The sequence below is a fragment of the Salvelinus fontinalis genome, chromosome 17 (assembly GCF_029448725.1).
Source record: "Salvelinus fontinalis isolate EN_2023a chromosome 17, ASM2944872v1, whole genome shotgun sequence".
NCBI classification, from domain to species: Eukaryota; Metazoa; Chordata; class Actinopteri; order Salmoniformes; family Salmonidae; genus Salvelinus; species Salvelinus fontinalis.
The window spans coordinates 29,180,457-29,201,502 of record NC_074681.1 but is presented as its reverse complement, the minus strand read 5'-3'; the positions used below and the strand labels follow the sequence as shown (position 1 = coordinate 29,201,502).

The 21,046-nt window shown below is 40.7% G+C and overlaps 1 protein-coding gene across 7 annotated transcripts in view; it reads left to right on the top strand.

Moving 5' to 3' along the window:
• Positions 1–21,046, top strand: part of LOC129814121 (astrotactin-1-like) — a 269,237-nt gene that overhangs the window by 138,228 nt on the left and 109,963 nt on the right. For all 7 annotated transcript variants that reach the window (XM_055866935.1, XM_055866939.1, XM_055866938.1 and 4 more), the window contains one exon: positions 964–1,091. In XM_055866935.1, the coding sequence (XP_055722910.1) occupies positions 964–1,091 (128 nt within the window). The remainder of the gene's footprint in view (positions 1–963; positions 1,092–21,046) is intronic.

Below are 21,046 nucleotides of genomic sequence, written 5' to 3'. Positions count from 1 at the left end.
TGTTCTAAAATCATTGTAACGGGTATCCTCATGCAGTACATGTGGTTATTCATGATTCAGGCTTTCTAGGAGAAACCAAGATTTTTAGATTAAGGATCACCTTTCAAACTCAAATCTTCACCAGCGTCTCTTACCATGAATGCAGAAAAGTCAGCATAAAGCAATAATGCTTTCATATAACTTTCAGGTTCCTCGCTGATCCTTTTATAGGACAAATGAAAGATGTACCAACAATACAGTTTATTCATATTCAATTCAAAGTAATTTGCCCTTTAAGATCCACTCTTTTTCAAACTTTCAAATGGACACTTTGGAGTGGAGATTACCACTATTGTAATGAATGAATTTAGTGAGCAGAGGCAGGAATGACTATACCAGGAAGAGCAGTATTAAACATGAACACATTAGCATATCAGGTTTGGAACTGGAGAATCACAGAATAAAAGGACATTTAACATAATGAAAAATGACATGTTCGATGTCTCTGATTCTTCCATGCATGCTCATATATTTCTTACGGATTTTCTCTTAACGATCTGCTAGAATAAAAATAATGAAGGCTATGGGCTGAAACGTGTTGGTTTTAACAATAATATTTTATATTATCTTCCACTTTTCTCCAAGAGTTGCTGACCTTCCTCTTCACTTCAGAAGATACTGCTTTGCAATGTGCTCATGATTGACACTGACTCTTCTCTGCCTTATTCTCTCTGTAGGCCCTCATAAGCTTTTGGTAGATGTGTCTGCGTCCCAAATAGCACCGTGTTCCATGTAGTGCAGTACTTTTGCCCCGGGTCCATAGAGAGTTGTTCAAATGTAGTGCACTGTGTAACGGATAGGGTGAAATTTGGGACGCAGGTACAGTCTCTTCTTTGCCTTATTCCCTGTCTCCCTCGTAAGGCCTAGTTGGATGGGTGAGTAATTGTGGGCTCTAAATAGGCTGTTGTCTCATCCTTAATCCAGGCAGAAGAACTTTGCCCGAGGCATCGAGCAGCAGCTCCCAGATGGCATGGTGGTGGCATCAGTGCCAACCGACGTGCAGTGCCACGAAGAGCTGTCAGACCCAGTCCCTGATCCAGACTATCTCACAGGTAGGGAGAAGTTTACAGAATCAATGTATGATAAGAGTATGTACATTTAGTAGCATATGTTTTTATCATTAACCATATGTTGTTTTTTGATGTTGAGCATATTGAAACTATGCAAACAGATATGGAAGGTACAGTACATGTACTGAAGTACAGCATGACTTGCTGCATGAGGGTCAATTGTATTCAATAAAAATAGTTTTCCACCAAAAAAGAATAGTGCTTTTGAACCATTGCAATTTAGAATGTGTAGATTTTCTCTTCACAACCGTATTGTCATATAACCTTGACTGTATTTTCATAAAACATGTACGACATCCACATCAACCTTCAAAAACCTTTTCAAAATGTGTGTGATTGCATCAAGCACACTACACAATCCACATTCACACAGTACGCCATGTTACCAAGCAGATAATCATGTAAATAATGAACTGGAAGAAAATGGGGGAAGATATTAACAAAATCATTTTTCATGAGGAAAAGGGGTGATTTGGATTGTGCTACTGCTGTCAGATCAGAATTCTGTCTGGTGCTTCTCCACACTACATGATGCCAGCTGTGCCATTTGGACAGAATACAGAGGTTCTATCTAAAACACCCTCATTAACAGAGGAAAATATCCCTCCCTGCTCCAACCAAATGACTCAGGCTTCAATGTAATGCATCTTTCATCATTCCATTCACATCTCCCATTTGTTGCTGATGTTGCGCTGTGCAACATTTTACTGACCAATTAAATATTTTACTGCCCAATTCAACATTACTGCACAGGGAGCTTAACAGAATATTTAACATTTGGGTTACTCAACTTGAGAGAAATCCCATTCCATCCAATTTCCTGGAAATGGAAAGACACTGATCTTCATTTTATCTGTAAATGTAAAAATAAAAAAGGATGTACGCCCAACCAATGGTTAGATATGTGCTGTGAAAACTGTGAAGCTGTGACCATACAGTATGCTGCAGTACTGTCATTCAGTAGTCAGTACAATATAATGGTTGTCTTAAAGCACCATCGAATTTGCAATAGGACAATTAACTATTTTGCATATTATAAACAAACTGTCACAGTGGAAATTATGAAATGAGCACATACACTACATGACTAAAAGTATGTGGATATCTTAATTCAAAATCATGGGCATTAATATGGAATTGATCCCCCCTTTGCTGCTATAACAGCCTCCACTCTTCTGGGAAAGCTTTCCACTAGTTGGAACATTGCTGCCGGGACATGGTTCCATTCAGCTACAAGAGCATTACGGAGCTCGGCCACTGATCTTGGGCGATAAGACCTGGCTCGCAGTCGGCGTTCCAATTCGCCCCAAAGGTGTTGGGCTTGAGGTCAGGGCTCTGTGCAGGCCAGTCAAGTTCTTCCACATCGATCTCGACAAACCATTTCTTTATGGACCTTGCTTTGTCTACGGGGGCATTGTCATGCTGAAACAGGAAGGGCCTTCCCCAAACTGTTGCCACAAATTTGGAAGCATAGAATTGTCTAGAATGTCATTGTATGCTGTAGCGTTAAGATTTCCGTTTAATGGAACTAAGGGTCCTAGTCCGAACCATGAAAAACAGCACCAGGTCATTATTCCTCCTCCACCAAACTTTACAGTTGGCACTATGCATTCCGGCAGGTATCGTTCTCCTGGCATCTGCCAAACCCAGATTTGTCCGTCGGACTGCCAGATGGTGAAGCGTGATTCATCACTCCAGAGAACGCATTTCCACTGCTCCAGAGCCCAATGGCAGCGAGCTTTACACCACTCCAGCTGACGCTTTGCATTGTGCATGGTGATCTTAGGCTTGTGTCCGGCTGCTCGGCCATGGAAACCCATTTCGTGAAGCTGCCGACGAACCATTCTTGTACTAACGTTTCTTCCAGAGGCAGTTTGGAACTCGGTAGTCAGTGTTGCATGGCTGTGTGCTCAATTTGCATGGCTGTGTGCAGAGGTTGCATGACTGTGTGCTCAATTTTATACACCTGCCAGCAACGAGTGTGGCTGAATTTGCCGAATCCACTCATTTTAAGGGGTGTTCACATACTTTTGTATATATACTGTAACCATCCAGCACTATTATAGTACCTTTGGTACTATACAATTATTACGGTAACTATGGTACCTATGTTTGGATGCAACTGGCCCGATGCGTCCAGTGGTGTGAAAAACAAAATCCATAGTATTTGCGGTCTTTTGTGTGAGATGCCATCACCTTTTATTTTTGGGAATCCATGGTAATGTTAAGGATGTATATGTTTTATATGACCTCTCAAAGAAATGGCTTAGACACTACAGTGCACCTCACTCTAAACCACATGTCCAAGGTTATTTCCAAAGTACTGGACAATCAATAAGGACAGATTGGCATCTGTTAAGATTTGAAGTTTATTGGAAACTTCAGAGGATATTAGAAAAGTATAATCTCAATGGATCTTCTGCTGTCATCACATCCCAGGGCCTTGTCCCTCTGTGGAGCGCAACCTTTTTATCCAACTGTTGCTGTGGGCTGGAGGGGAGCCACAGCACAGTATCCCATTACCACTGCACCATGGCCCAGTATGGCTGTGATCCAAATGGCACTCTATTCCTCAATTAATGCACTACTTTTGACCAGGGCCCAGACGGCTCCGATACAAGTAGTGCACTATGTAGGGAATAGGGTGTCATTTAGGATGCATGCTATAATGCTGTAATAGTCCTGCAGCTACAGTTCTATTAGAGTTTATCTTACACAGTAGGATACATTTTTATGCATACATGGGGGTGGGATTACTGGGGCCCTTTCAGGTACAGTGATTCCTGGGTTTTGCTCTCTGTTCTAAAATGTGGCATAGTCAAATGCAGAATAGTCAAGAGAAAAGGACAGTTTTGACCTCAATAGTCTCAAAGTATCATCAAGAAACATCCCAGTGAGAAAAACTGGTTAAAATGATGTATTGTTGACCAGTTTTGCACACTGGGAATAGATACTGTAAATGTCAACGTCTGAGTGATTCATTGCGGATGTCATTTAGATTTCACAATGGAGGGAATTGCCTATCCGATGCTGGCTGAAATCCTACACAGTAGTATTGATCTTTCAAGTTACCTGAAATGTCGATCCTTAGAAGGGCTATTCTCCTTTATCAGCATTTAACTGAACATACACCGTCCTGAATGTGTAAATCGGTATATGCATCCTTTCACTTTGATCATATTATAGCAGAAACACTGAATCTACTGCACCTGGCATTTAATTGCTAACTTAGCTAATAGTCCATGAGACAGGAGTGAGGCAATGAGGATGTACCTGGCGGGGCTCTTGAGCGGTTGCCACCCTCCCTTGCTGATTTAGGCAGGTTGGTGCCATGGTCAGTGTATTTGTCACCATGTCAGCACTCCTTGCACTACCTCTCCAACCCTCCTTTGGCAATGCATTCATCTTCCTATTCATCTCTGGGTTGGAAGTCATTCATCATAGGCCAGTGGGTTCCATCAATTATTCCAATGGAGAAGAGAGGGAGGTGAGGCTTTGAAAGGCAAATACATCTTGATTTAATTGGAAAGCAGAAAGCAGGTACGCTTTCACTGCCACTAAGCAGATGTCCCATAAGATGAAGAAAAGGAGAAAGGGAGCAGTCCTTCTGGCTTTTAAAGCTTAAAGAAGGACCGGCAGTCATGGTATGTATTGTGGGGGCTGGGAGGGCAGCTGGGTTTTCAGTGATTGTCTTCAGGGAACTCTCTCACAAAGGCATTGGCTGTCATGTTCTCACAGCTCATATTGACTAAAATGTGTGTGAGCGTCTGAATGAGTGTAGTAAAAGTGTAAATTCAGAGAGGTAGAACGGGAAACACCACAGGTGAAATAGTACACAGTGTCAATCATTTGTGCTCTAGCACTAGATTAGATGCCTGTGATCATCAAAGGAGTGGGTACTGTTGCCAGTTAGGAAAAACGGCTGGTACTGTTGCCAGTTAGGAAAAATGACTGACACAGGAGTCTTGACACGCTGGGTTTGTATCTCCTTTGTGTTATTACATGCATACAGGGCAGACAATCTCCTGAAGTAAAGTCTTGAAGCAAAAGCAAAAGTGACAGGTTCAGATTTATAATAACCCAATAAATCCAATCAACAATCTCTCAGCATCGATGTTGACATTTCAGGTTACATTGCAGGCAGGTCGTCACAATCTAATTTAGGGCTCTATTCAATCGGCGTTGCGGAACTTCAGCTTTACAGCGTGATTTAAATTGTAAGACGATGTTCCCGTTTTTAGCGCAGACTGCCTTCACGGTAAACGCTGCATACGTCGTCTCAATCGGAAATGACCTTTACATTTACATTGCGGAATCTGTACCGCTTCTACTTTACAGATTGAATAGAGCCCTCCTTGCCAAAGAAAGAGGTTTATATACACTGTTCTAAACTCTCCCAAAAGCTGCTTTAATGCATGCAGATTCAACCAGCATCTGGAAAATAGCTTTCATATACCAATAACAATCTGAGTTTTCACACAGAGCCAGAAAATGTGTCTTCCTCCACTAAGTTAATAATATCAGAGGCGGGTTTGCTGCTGGCTTACCTATTTTCTTTGTTTTGGTGTGTGTTTGTGTTTGTGTGTGTGACTGAGTGTGTGCGTTCATGTCTGGAAGTCAATTTCTGTCTTGCACTGATAGGAAATAAACATGAAATCGTACAAAGTTGATCAATCTCAGACAGATAGGATCATCTTGATGCAATAACAGGGTTGATTACAGATAATAGATGCAACATTACACAAGAGCAGCAAACTTTGTCAGTTTGGGTCACATTCTGTATTTCTTCTTTGAATTATTCTCTCATTACTTTACTCCTCTTATATTTTAGAGAGATAAAGTTCACATGTACTGTAGTTATCAATCCCAGGTCCACCAAATAAAGCACACATGATTCATTAATACAATGGTATGATTATTAATCTGGAATGGCATTCAACCAAATGAATTACTCAGCCTCCACGAGTCTAAAACCAAAGGACTTAATTGGATTGAAAATGTATTAATCAAAATGAAGCAATAAAAATATAAATTGTAGCTGTTAAGTTCATATATTTGTTGTTACATGCTCATAACTGAATAAAAGTTATATTATTTCTATATTGTCTGTGCTAGTTATCCCTCAGGGGTGTACCGTCCTCACTGAGTGTCCAGACAATGGTTTCCTTTAAATGTGTCAGCATTGAGACGCCACATAATCTATATTTTTATTCGCTCTTGAAGTAATGGGTAGCAGGAAAGAGGGTCATGCCTTCTGGGGTTTCTGTTAGTGTTCAATGCATTTTTTGTCTCACCTCCCCATACAATCGCTACTGTAACTGTTTATAGAATATGATTCTGTGTCTGTCTATAGCTATAGAGTAAGGCAGTGTACTGGATAATGCTATATTTGAAACCCTTCTATTTCAGCCTTTAAAAGGTTATTACAGGGCATCCCCCCCGTCTGTTATTTGGGCTTTGGCCTGATTGTTTTATTATCTGGTAATTCCTCGGCTGGACCATGGTTTGACCTGCAGTGTTACTTATTATACTTCTGTTGCAGTTCCCTACTGGAAGGGTCAGGAACCATGAATAGCTACTGTCAACTCCGCTCACTTACCATTCAGTACATGTGCATTGTCTCAGGTTTTTGTGTCTGATGTTTTGTTGAGTATTTTCCGTGGTTCTGGGCCTTTGCATCAGTCTTTTTTATTTTATTGGCCAATATCTTATCTCTGTAGTTTAAAAGCTTCAAGAATCCACAGACATAACAGTTCATGTGAGCACTACAGTCAGGTTTGATAGATGTATTTGCAATTTCCTTGCCTCTTGTCTTGCTAGCTGTTTTCAGATGCTGAACAAAAGTTGAATTGAGGTGTGCTTTGGAGTACATGACTTTGGAGAAGCAAAGAACAAACAAAGTTGCTGTTAGCTTTAAGCTCAACAATCTCCAGTGTTCAATATTAAACTTTTGCTGAAGCTTCAATTGAAATAGGATCTATAATCCTTGTGTGGCTAATCATAGATACGTTAGCCTGACAAATGAAGAGCGTGGCAGTAAGTGTTGTTTTAGTTGATAGACTTAGCCATTTGTATGAAACCTGGAAGCCAGTTAGAAACACGTACAATGTAAATGTATTTTAGCGAGTGTCGAATAGGTAGGACAAAGTTATATGTTAAAAAATAGCTATTGTTTATCAGCAACAAAGGTGATGTTAAAACCTCTTTGGGCTGCAGGGGCAGTATTGAGTAGCCTGGATAAAAGGTGCCCATTTCAAACGGCCTCGTACTCAATTCTTGCACGTACAATATGCATATTATTATTACTATTGGATAGAAAACACTCTCTAGTTTCTAAAACCGTTTGAATTATATCTGTGAGTAAAACAGAACTCATTTTGCAGCAAACTTCCTGACAGGAAGTGGAAAATCTGAAATCGATGGTCTGTTCTAGGGCCTGCCTATAAATGTCCTTGATATTATTAGTATATATGCACTTCATACGTCTTCCACTAGATGTCGACAGGCAGTGAGAGAAGAAATGGAGTGTATAACATGATCTGAGGTCAAATAAAAGCTCTTGGCATGACGTGACCCCAATTTCCTGTTTTCTGGAACGCGCGAGAAGTGACCTGGTATTGCCTTCTGTAAAGCTGTCGTTATAGACGACTAATCTCTCCGGCTTTGATTTTATTTGATACATGTGACAATATCATCGTAAAGTATGTTTTTTCAATTTAGTTTTATTAGATTATTGAAATTTATTCGGGACGTTAGGCGTGTTGCTTTGTCTGCGTATGTTCAGGAAGGAGAGCTTCGCGACACTTTGCTAGCTTTCCGTGCTAATTGACTGGAGAAGAGGACATTCTAAATCCAAACAACGATTGTTCTGGACAAAGGACCCCTTGTACAACATTCTGATGGAAGATCATCAAAAGTAGGACCCATTTTATGATGTTATTTCATATATCTGTCGTACATGTGTACTTGTAGTTTGCGGCCAGGTTTTGGCTACGCTCTCGCCATAACGTAAACTGCATATCGTAATGAAGTTATTTTTAGAATTCTAACACGCCGATTGCATTAAGAACTAGTGTATCTATCATTTCCTATACAACATGTATTTTTTAGTAATGTTTATGAATAGTTATTTGGTCAGAATATGTGAGTGTCAGAAAAATATCCGGACGTTGTGGGAAAAAGATGCTACGTTAGCACAATGTATAACCACTGATTTCAGCTCTAAATATGCACATTTTCGAACAAAACATAAGTGTATGTATAACCTGATGTTATAGGACTGTCATCTGATGAAGCTTATCAAGGTTAGTCAAAAATTATATATCTTTTGCTGGTTTGTTATGATCGCTAACTTTTGCTGCTGGGGAATGGCTTGTGTTTCTGGCTATTGTGGTAAGCTAATATAATGCTATATTGTGTTTTCGCTGTAAAACACTTAAGAAATCGGAAATATTGGCTGGAATCACAAGATGCCTGTCTTTCATTTGCTGTACATGTGACGTAGAAGTCCGTCACTGGCCTCTGGCAGCATTTGGTTCTTCAACGCACACACGCATTCATCACTCCTTCCTGAGCAATTATAAGATAAGTTAACAATGTGGGTCGACACACAAATTAACTTCTGTCTTAGTGCATACATTTCACACTTATGTCAATGTTCATATTTGAGATATACAATATAAATTATACTTATCAATGTTGTGGATGAGCTGTTTGTTTGTTTGTTCTGTTCCTCTCTCTCTCCATCTCTGTAGCTTCTGGGTATGCTGGAAAAGGACCCGAGCTAAGGGAATTGGGCTGGCTTTATAGTGCCTGTCCCAAATGGCATTAATGCATATGGGCATATTGAAAGATAGTCAGTAGTGATGTAATGTTGTAAATGTTATGTTGTGATATTGTTTAAAACCGTGTTGCAATGTATATCCTTTAGTATGTTTAGTTAATGGAAAATGTAGGTTTGTATTGTTAATTGCTTAATTAATTAGGGTTAATAGTTCTGAGGGGAGGGGCTAGCCCTACAAAAGGAGCCTCTCTTTCAGTTCATGGAGAGGCATTTTGGATCGAGCTGTGGATGGGGCAGCATTGTTTTTAAGCTGTCCCATAAGGTAGACGTTGAGGGAAGTACTGTTGTTTTTTGTTCCGGAATCACTTGTAAATAAACACCTTTGCACAGAAGAACTTTTGCGGCTCCGCCATCTTTTTATTTTGATACAGGTTAGGTTATCCAGTTTAGCCTTCTGGCCTACTCTACGTGACAGTACATCATGTATTTTTCAGAAATGTTTTATGATGAGTATTTAGGTATTTGACGTTGGTGTCTGTAATTACTCTGGCTGCTTCGGTGCTATTTCTGACGGTAGCTGTGATGGTAGCTGCAATGTAAAACTGATTTATAGCTCAAATATGCACATTTTTCGAACAAAACATAGATTTATTGAATAACATGTTATAAGACTGTCATCTGATGAAGTTGTTTCTTGGTTAGTTTGGTTGGTTCTTGGTTAGTTAGGTTGGTTTTGTGCATGCTACCCGTGCTGTGAAAAATGTCTGTCCTTTTTTGTATTTGGTGGTGAGCTAACATAAATATACGTGGTGTTTTCGCTGTAAAACATTTTAAAAATTGGACATGTTGGCTGGATTCACAAGATGTTTATCTTTCAAATGCTGTATTGAACTTGTTAATGTGTGAAAGTTAAATATTTCAAAAAAATACATTTAGAATTTCGCGCCCTGCACTTGAGCTGGCTGTTGTCATAAGTGTACCGACGTCGGGCTTGCAGCCAGAAGAAGTTAAGATAACCTCTACTTCCTCACAAACCCGGGTCCGGGAGCACCCCCATCAGTAAAAAAAGCTGACCAGCATAGGCTAGCATAGCGTCACAAGTAAATAGTAGCATCTAAATATCATTAAATCACAAGTCCAAGACACCAGATGAAAGATACACATCTTGTGAATCCAGCCATCATCCAGCCATCTGATTTTTAAAATGTTTTACAGGGAAGACACAATATGTAAATCTATTAGCTAACCACGTTAGCAAAAGACACCACTTTTTTACTCCACCCTTTTCTTACTCCATCAGTAGCTATCACAAATTCGACCAAATAAAGATATAAATAGCCACTAACCAAGAAACACTTTCATCAGATGACAGTCTGATAACATATGCTATACAATAAATATGTTTTGTTAGAAAAATTTGCATATTTCAGGTATAAATCATAGTTTACCATTGCAGCCACCATCACAACTCTCACCAAAGCAACTAGAATAACTACAGAGACCATCGTGTATTAGCTAATTACTCATCATAAAACATTCTTAAAAATACACAGCGTACAGCAAATGAAAGACACAGATCTTGTGAATCTAGCCAATATTTCAGATTTTCGAAGTGTTTTACAGCGAAAAAACACAATATAGCGTTATATTAGCTTACCACAATAGCAAACATCACAACAGCATTGATTCAAGTCAAAAATAGCGATAACGTATAAACCACCAAAATATATTAATTTCTTCACTAACCTTCTCAGAATTCTTCAGATGACAGTCCTATAACATCATATTACACAATGCATATAGAGTTTGTTCGAAAATGTGCCACAAATCGTGGTTATACAATGAGAAAAGTAGCAAAGCTGCCCAGAAAATGGCAGGAGAAATCTTTGGAGAGGCACCTATTCTAATCAGTAACTATTCCAAAACTTGACTAAAAAATACAGGTTGGACAGCAATTGAAAGACAAATTAGTTCTTAATGCAATCGCTGGGTTACATTTTTAAAATTAACGTTACTTCAAAATACAGCGTGCGATAAAGCGAGGCTGCACTGCAATTAATGGCGGCTTATGCATTTGACATTTTTCAACAGAACAACGAATTATCAGCATAAATAGTTCTTACTTTTTGATGAACTCTCATCAGAATCTTGGGAAAGGTGTCCTTTGTCCAAAAGAATTGTTGCTAGGTTGTATAACGTCCTCTTCAACGTAGCAATTAGCAGTAAACATTAGCCATATGGCAAAGACGTGTCCGACTCACTAAAACGCAGTACAAATAAATATCCGAAAATCGCAATATACCGATATAAACTGATATAACTCGGTTTAATATAACAAGATTATGATGTCTTTAAAGCCTATATCGAATAAAAACACAGCCGGAAATGTCTAAGATCTATAACCGATGGTTCTAGTACAATATGCCAAGGTCCTCAGTGCGTCAGAGCGAAGAGGGAAAAGAACATACATGTCTTTGCCAAGTGATTTATAACCTTTGAGATCTACGTAGAGACTCCATTTCAAGTCTCCCTATTCGCTAACAACCAGGGGAAGGCGTATGCAGTGCATCTCAACCAATAGAATACAGGCAGATTTATACACAGGTCTCAGAGCAGCATGGAAAATTTGGCATTCTCACATCCACATAGGAAAATTGCTCTAAGTTTAGTTCTGTTTCACTCACAGATATAATTCAAAAGGTTTTAGAAACTAGAGAGTGTTTTCTATCCAATAGTAATAATAATATGCATATTGTACGAGCAAGAATTGAGTACGAGGCAGTTTAATTTGGGAATGTCATTATTACAAAGTGCTAACAGCTCCCCCTATTGACAAGAAGATAAACTCTAAACCTTCTACTAACTTCCACAATAGTCTGTTTTCAATGTGCCGACCTAATTGTGTCACACTTAGGAGAGCCTTGTTTAACATTCTAAAAACATCTTCCTCTCTCTCCTCGTGTGCTATCAATTGGTTGCACGGTTAATTGTTTACTTGCCAAGGCAATTTGAATTTACAGACTGGCATATAAAGTTACCTCGTTTTACTACACAAGCTGAGCTTGTTCCGTAGCTACGAAGATAATTGCTATGTTAATACGCAATCAAACACAGGCTTGCTCATGCATTCACATGCAAAAAAAAATCTGAATTACCGGAATTAGCCAATTTGCGTTTTTCATGTTCAGTAAATGTACAGTGCCTTCACTGTATTCACACCCCTTGACTTTTTCCACATTTTGTTGTGTTACAGCCTGAATGTAAAATGTGTGTTTGTCAGACTATGAGACATTCTGAAAATCGGTCTGAAGTGTCCAAACAAACACGATGGTGTTCTTCATTTTGCTCGACGACCCCCACGAGTGTCACGGGACTCGTCTGAAGGTAACCCTTACAAATGAATGGAAGTATGGAGGTAGTTTTGTTCCTACAAAAATAAGGGGTTATGTTTTTTATAGATATATATTTTAGATGTAGACAGACACTTCAAAACCTTATTCCTTATTATTTATATTTTGACTGTCTTTTTTGCCATTTCTGAAATTATTATTCAATGTGTTTCTATGAGCTATACTATTACAGGCCAAATTCAATATTTTATCCAATAATTTTTATACCTAAAGGGGTCCTAAAATAGCTAAAGGATCCATGGTATGACCATCTTAAAACAATTCCATATGCCATATGCTTACTACAACACAGTACTGAATACGACTCTCCATATTTTCAAGCATAGTGGTGGCTGAAACATGTTATGGGTATGCTTTTATTTTTACATTATATTCTTTCTTTTAATTTAACTAGGCAGGTCAGTAAAGAACAAATTCTTATTTTCAATGACGGCCTAGGAACAGTGCGTTAACTGTCTTGTTCAGGGGCAGAACAACAGATTTTTACCTTGTCAGCTCAGGGATTCGACCTTGCAACCTTTCGGTTACCAGTCCAATGCTCTAAACACTAGGCTACCTGCCGTATTCGTTAAGGCCCGGGGAGTTTCTTAGGTTAAAAAATAAATTGAATGGAGCTAAGCACAGGCAAAATCCTTGAGGAAAACCTGGTTCAGTCTGCTTTCCACCAGACACTGGAGGATGAATTCACCTTTCAGCAGGTCAATAACCTAAAACATATGGCCAAATCTACACTGGAGTTGCTTACCAAGAAGACAGTGAATGTTCCTGAGTGGCCAAGTTACAGTTTTGATTTAAATCTGCTTGAAAATGGTTATCTAGCAATGATCAACAACCAATTTGACAGAGCTTGAAGAAATTTATGAAGAATAATGGGAAAATATTTGTCACTGCCATCGTAGGGAGGAGACCAAGGCACAGCGTGATAAGCGTACATTCTTCTATATTTAAAGAATGAACACTGAACAAAATGAACAAAATGAAAAAATGAACCATGAAGCTAATATGGCTAGTGCAGACAGGCAACTAAACATAGAATAAGAACCCACCAAACCAAAAGGGAAAATGGCAACCTAAATATGATCCCCAAACAGAGACAACGATAAACAGCTGCCTCTGATTGGGAACCAATTCAGGCAACCATAGATATACATATGCCTAGATTTACCAACACCCCGGACTGTTTCGGACTGTTCCGGACTGTGGCCCGTCGTTGCAGGTTCCTGACTGTGGCCCGTCGTTGGAGGTTCCGGACTATGGCCCGTCGTTGGAGGTTCCGGACTGTGGCCCGTCGTTGGAGGTGCCAGACTGTGAAACGTCGCCGGAAGCTCAGGACTGGGTACTGTCGCCGGAAGCTCTGGACTGGGTACTGTCGCCGGAAGCTCTGGACTATGGAAGCGCACTGAAAGCCTGATGCGTGGTGCCGGAACTGGTGGTACCGGGCTGAGGACACGCACCTCAGGGCGAGTGCGGGGAAGAGGCACAGGCCGTACTGGACTGTGGAAGCGCACTGGAGTCCTGGTGCGTGGTGCCGGAACTGGTGGTACCGGGCTGAGGACACGCACCTCAGGGCGAGTGCGGGGAAGAGGCACAGGCCGTACTGGACTGTGCAAGCGCACTGGAGGCCTGATGCGTGGTGCCAGAACTGGTGGCCACCATAGACATACATGCCAAGACTTACCAACACCCCTAGACATACAAAAAACCCTAGACAATACAAAACAAGCATACCCACCCTCGTCACACCCTGACCTAACCAAAATAATAAAGAATACATAGATAACTAAGGTCAGGGGGTGACAATATTGTACAATCTAGGTGTGCAAAATGCTTAGAGACTTACCCAGAAAGACTCACAGCTGTAATCGCTGCCAAAAGGGATTATACCATGTATTGACTCATTTGTAAATACTTATGTAAATGAGGTATTGTGTGTAGATGTGTGAGAAAAACATTTATTTGATCTATTTTGCATTCAGGCTGTAACAACAAAATGTGGATTAAGTGAAGCGGTATGAATACTTTCTGAAGACACTGTATACTTTATGGATATTGGATAATTGCATAACAATTATCTGATGTTCTCCAGAATAGAAACAAAATCATTGGTACTATTAATAGGTCATATTTCAGTTGTAATGTACTAGCAGTAGGTGTCTACTGTAGTTACACATATAAATTTCCTTGACAACAGTGTGTTGAGAAGTGACTATCATTCATGTGTTGACTGTTTTTATCTAATAATTATCTACAATGTTTAATTGATACTTGATTAAATTAATCATGTAGCAATTCGCTCAGGAATTTGGGGCACCATGGGAAAAATTATTTAATGAGTTACTATCTCCCGACTTAAACTCTAGAAATATATTCATATCTCTTACATCAATAACAGTCAATGATTAATTATTACCTCACCAGTCACATTCTGAACGTCGCACAATTCTTGGATATCTGCACGAACCATAACCTAAGTGATTAATCAGCAATACACAAATTGGCTTAATTATGTATTTACTAACTAAATCATCATACAGAATACGTAAACACACAGCATAAGGTTATTGATAACATACATAATACAATGAAAACAGGTCCCTAGTGGACTAAGAAAAGCTTAACCTGTCTAGGATGAGGGTGCCGCTAGCGGCACTCCCCCCCCACCCCCACTGAAAAGGCAGAGCCGCGAAATTCCCCCAAATTTTTTTTTTTAAATATTTAACTTTCACACATTAAAGTCCAATACAGCTAATGAAAGACACAGATCTTGTGAATCCAGCCAACATGTCCGATTTTTTAAATGTTTTACAGGGAAGACAAAATATGTAAATCTATTAGCTAACCACCTTAGCAAAAGACACCACTTTTTCTAACTCCATCAGTTTTTTACTCCATCAGCAGCTATCACAAATTCGACCAAATGAAGATATATATAGCCACTAACCAAGAAACAACTTCCTAAGATGACAGTCTGATAACATATTTATTGTATAGCATATGTTTTTTTTGAAAAATCTGCATATTTATGGTATAAATCATAAATTACATTTCAGCTACACTCAAAAATTGCACCGAAAGCAGCCATAACATTTACAGACACCAACATCAAATACCTAATTACTCCTCATAAAACATTTCGGAGAAATACATACTGTGCAGCAATTGAAAAACAGGATTCTTGTGATTCCAGACAATATTTCCGATTTATGAAATGTTTTACATCGAAAGCTAAATGTAGCGCTAAATTAGCATAGCCACGCCAGACAGACACACTTGGGCGCGCGCGACCAGTTGACATGCACGACAGATATATGAAATAACATTATAAATTTGGTCTTACTTTGGCTGATCTTTCATCAGAATGTTGATCAAGTTGTCCTTAGTCCAGAATAGTCGTTCAATCCATTCAGAATGGCAACTTTCCATCTTCCTTTAGCCTGGGTACTAGTCGAGTGGCATGGATCTCTCCAAAGTAAACAAAGGAAACATTACAGAACACGGCAAAACTCCCGAAAAAATTCAAATAATCTGATTAAACTATATTGAAAAAACATACATTACGATGACATGGTCTCATTTATCAAATCAAATCCGAGCTGGAGATAGTTCACATCAGAAACGGCAGCAAACAAAACATGATATCTCTCCCAAGTCGGGCGCTTCTGACTTCCTGAAATTGACGGTCACGCTAAAGAAATAGGTCTTATTTCACGTCAGAACAAGATAAACGCAAGATTTCTCTTCTGACGTCCTCTTGACACCCAGAGGAAGGCGTACGAGGTGTGTTTCGGGTCATAGGTGGCATGACCATATATAGGCAGAGCGTTGAAGCGAGCATAAACATCTTGCATTTTACTTCCTGGTCGGGGAAAGTGCTGCCAAAGGACTTGTGTTCCACTCAGAGAAAAAATTAAAACGGTTTTAGAAACTATAGACTCTTTTCTATCCAACAGTATTAACAATATGCATATTGTAAGAGCAAAAATATATTAGGAGGCAGTTTGAAAATTTGCACATATTTTCCATTTTTCCCAAAACGCCCCCTACAGCCCTAACAGGTTAACCGTTCATTTACACAATGGAAAGGGAGGGGTTACATACCCCTTTCCAGGAGACGGAGAGACAAAGAGAGTCACCTTATCGTACATACATTTGGAAACTACGCTACCGGGAATAGGAATACTTTGCACATGAACGACCGCTCATTCGGGAAAAGAACTGCAATGTATATATTTACACATGGATGTATTTTTCATCTCTCTGTTGAACTCGATGGTTCTATGGGAAGTGGTTTGATGTAAGTATCTGGTTGTCCATCAGAGGTCACAATGTCCTTATTAGTTGTAGGCTTCTTTTGTTCTGGAGTGTTCGTTAGAATAGATACTTCAGATGAACCACACAGTGGTCAGAGGGATCTGTTCTTCCTTCTCATCTTTGGTCAAATGTCCTAGACTACTTTACATGCAGAGCTGCAGACGGTGCATGTTTTGGTCTGGTTTACAAAGTTTCTAACCATTTCAACGTGTGCACCACGGCCTCACGTTCTCTGGTCTCAATGGTTGATTATTCAGGGTACAGCTAGGACCACTTTACACACCGGCAGCAACCCGGCATGTTTTAGTCTAATGTAAATTTTGTTAGCAAGTCATTTTAAGCACTGGTCTTAGAGGGCGTTGTGTCATGTTGACACAAAATCTGAGCTAACGTGGGCGTGGCTACTGACTGGGCACAAGTTTGCATGAAACACAATTCTCATTTAGAAGGCTAAAATCACATTTCTTTCTTTTGAAAAATAGTTTCATGTTTAATCATATAATTTTTTACAACATTTAGATGTAAATCTGATATATACAGTGTGAAAGCTCTTAAAGTTACAATGTTTCCGTTATAACGTCTTTCTGATCATTTTTATGACATCACAAAATAGACATGAATTTTCCATATTCTATCTCTCATTATTCCCAACATTCGGATGTTGAAATATATTGTTCCAGTGTCCATTGTTTGATGTTTAAGTTTTTGGTGGCAAAGTCTCTCTGTATAACAAAGGATTTTCAGCCTTCCAATCCTGCAGAGCCAAAGGGAGAGTTTCTGCAAGGTATTTGAGTCATGAAACAGGGTCTGGCTATCCTTTAAGTCATAAAACAGGGTCTGTCTATCCTCAAACATTTGCCTAGCTGATGGGTCCTTTTGATCCTCACCAAGGATAGAGAGTCATGACAATTGTTTTATTTACTGTGCACTCTGCCTGTGAGTAGTGGACAATTTCTGGCTTACCTGAAAAAGCCAAGCTCCATTCATCTTACATTTTGGATGCAGCCCACAATTGTAATCACATTTGGGGTTTAATTTATTATTTGACACTGATTAATTGCTTGAGCCATTCCCTGCGGTAAACGTCAATTAATTAACCGACAGCATTAGATGTGATAATTAATACAGTGTGGGCCCCAGCATGGGAGCAGGGACCTTAAGGGTGGCCCCTTAAAAAGACTGCCATCATAGTGTGCACCTGTTCCTCTGGGATCTACAGGTTTCCTCTGAGGAGACATCTACAGAGATCTATGTATGCCTAGACAGTACACAGGCAAATAACTTCTCAGAAGTGTATATTGACTGACATTACAGTCTAGTTGAGCTGCTTGTTAATTTCTAGCATCAGGATTATAGTACATTTTACATTTTGGGGGGGAATGTGATTGGTGGGCTTGGTGGGAACTGAACTGCTGGTTTATGGTTTGACCCTTGACGCAAGCAGAATGGCAGTGATTCAAACTGCAACACAGAGTCCCTTCTCCCCAAGTCCCTCTCAATTAAAGCCGTAGCATATGGCCTAGTGATCGCTAAAGAACAGAGGTATCGCTGAGATATTTTATAAGACATTGACAGTTCCTAGTCCTACAGTACCTTTGACAATGCTAAAATGGAAAGGGTGTCACCTTGGAATTATATAAAAACTCAAGCTCCGTTCCAAATGACACCCTATTTCTTATTTAATGAACTCCTTTTGACCAGGGCTAATAGTAGTGCACTATATAGGGAATAGGGTGCCATTTTGGATGCAAAATCTGCCTCGTTAATTAGTCTGATGATGATTTATGAATGGCCTCAATCTGTTGGATTCTTTAGATGTGAGTCTGTCTACCTTTCCGGTTCCGGTTTGGAGCGAGCGGTCGCATTTGCATTCGCTCTGCAGGTAGTATAACTTTTCATTACATTTCATTACATTTCATTATAGTACAACGGTTTAATTTGTCTAACCTTAGCAATTTCTTCTTAGCTAGCTACTTAGCCGTCTGTGTATAAAAGATAATTGCGTAATTATCGTATTTCGTCGCCTATCGTAGTCCACACTGCTATCTGCCCAGCAGCTAGCAAACGTCCACCGTCTACCGAATAGTAGTATAACTTTTCATTACATTTCATTATAGTACAACGGTCTGATTTTCATTTTCATTACAGTACAACGGTTTGATTTGTTTGATCTTAGCTAGCTACATAGCCGTCTTTGCATCAAACATAATTGTGTAGTTATTGAGGTTCGCCAGCCAGCTATTTTTGCCCTAACGTAACGCAACGTAGCCAACACTGCTAGCTAGCCAGCTTGCCACCGAATAGCAGCATTGTAGAAACGAGTGCATTACAACGGAACGACTTGATCAGTGTAGTGTTGGCTGACTACACAGTTGTCTTTGCTATCTTTGATTTGTATTTGTTCGATCTTAGCTAGCTACTTAGCTGGCTACATAGCCGTCTTTGTATCGGTGATAATTGTGTAGTTATCAAGGTTCGCTGAGGTTCGCTAGCCAGGTATTCTCGCCCTAACGTAACGTAACGTAACGTAGTCAACCCTGCTAGCTAGCCAGCTAGCCACCGATTAGCAGCACTGTAGAAACGATTACATTACAACGGAACGACTTGACTTGTGTAGTGTTAGCTAGCTACATAGTTTTCTTTGCTATCTTTGTATCTAAGATAATTGTGTAGCTTTGAGTAATTATCGGTTAGCTAGCCAGCTATTTTTCGCCTGCCGCGCTGCCGTCCTCCTACCTAGCCAACACTGCTAGCTAGCCAACTTCTACCGAATAGCAGCACTGTAGAAACTTACATTACAACGGAACGACTTGATTAGCGTAGTGTTAGCTAGTTGTCTTTGCTGTCCTTGTATCCATGATAATTGTGTAGTTTAGAGAAATTTAGTGAAATTGTCGAGGTTACCTAGCCAGCTTCACTTTCAACAACGAAGCCACTGCTAGCCAGGCTACTTCACCAGCCAGCAGTACTATATCATTTTAGTCAATAAGATCTTGTATTTTATTTTTATTTTTTTGCAACGTAAGCTTAACTTTCTGAACATTCGAGACGTGTAGCCCACTTGTCATTCTAATCTCCTTTGCATTAGCGTAGCCTCTTCTGTAGCCTGTCAACTATGTGTCTGTCTATCCCTGTTCTCTCCTCTCTGCACAGACCATACAAACGCTTCACACCGCGTGGCCGCGCCCACCCTAACCTGGTGGTCCCAGCCCGCACGACCCACGTGGAGTTCCAGGTCTCCGGTAGCCTCTGGAACTGCCGATCTGCGGCCAACAAGGCAGAGCTCATCTCAGCCTATGCGTCCCTCCAGTCCCTCGACTTCTTGGCACTGACGGAAACATGGCTCACCACAGATAACACTGCTACTCCTACTGCTCTCTCTTCGTCTGCCCACGTGTTCTCGCACACCCCGAGACCTTCTGGTCAGCGGGGTGGTGGCACCGGGATCCTCATCTCTCCCAAGTGGTCATTCTCTCTTTCTCCCCTTACCCATCTGTCTATCGCCTCCTTTGAATTCCATGCTGTCACAGTTACCAGCCCTTTCAAGCTTAACATCCTTATCATCTATCGCCCTCCAGGTTCCCTTGGAGAGTTCATCAATGAGCTTGATGCCTTGATAAGCTCCTTTCCTGAGGACGGCTCACCTCTCACAGTTCTGGGTGACTTTAACCTCCCCATGTCTACCTTTGACTCATTCCTCTCTGCCTCCTTCTTTCCACTCCTCTCCTCTTTTGACCTCACCCTCTCACCTTCCCCCCCTACTCACAAGGCAGGCAATACGCTTGACCTCATCTTTACTAGATGCTGTTCTTCCACTAACCTCATTGCAACTCCCCTCCAAGTCTCCGACCACTACCTTGTATCCTTTTCCCTCTCGCTCTCATCCAACACTTCCCACACTGCCCCTACTCGGATGGTATCGCGCCGTCCCAACCTCCGCTCTCTCTCCCCCGCTACTCTCTCCTCTTCCATCCTATCATCTCTTCCCTCTGCCCAAACCTTCTCCAACCTATCTCCTGATTCTGCCTCCTCAACCCTCCTCTCCTCCCTTTCTGCATCCTTTGACTCTCTATGTCCCCTATCCTCCAGGCCGGCTCGGTCCTCCCCTCCCGCTCCGTGGCTCGACGACTCATTGCGAGCTCACAGAACAGGGCTCCGGGCAGCCGAGCGGAAATGGAGGAAAACTCGCCTCCCTGCGGACCTGGCATCCTTTCACTCCCTCCTCTCTACATTTTCCTCTTCTGTCTCTGCTGCTAAAGCCACTTTCTACCACTCTAAATTCCAAGCATCTGCCTCTAACCCTAGGAAGCTCTTTGCCACCTTCTCCTCCCTCCTGAATCCTCCTCCCCCTCCCCCCCCCCTCCTCCCTCTCTGCAGACGACTTCGTCAACCATTTTGAAAAGAAGGTCGACGACATCCGATCCTCGTTTGCT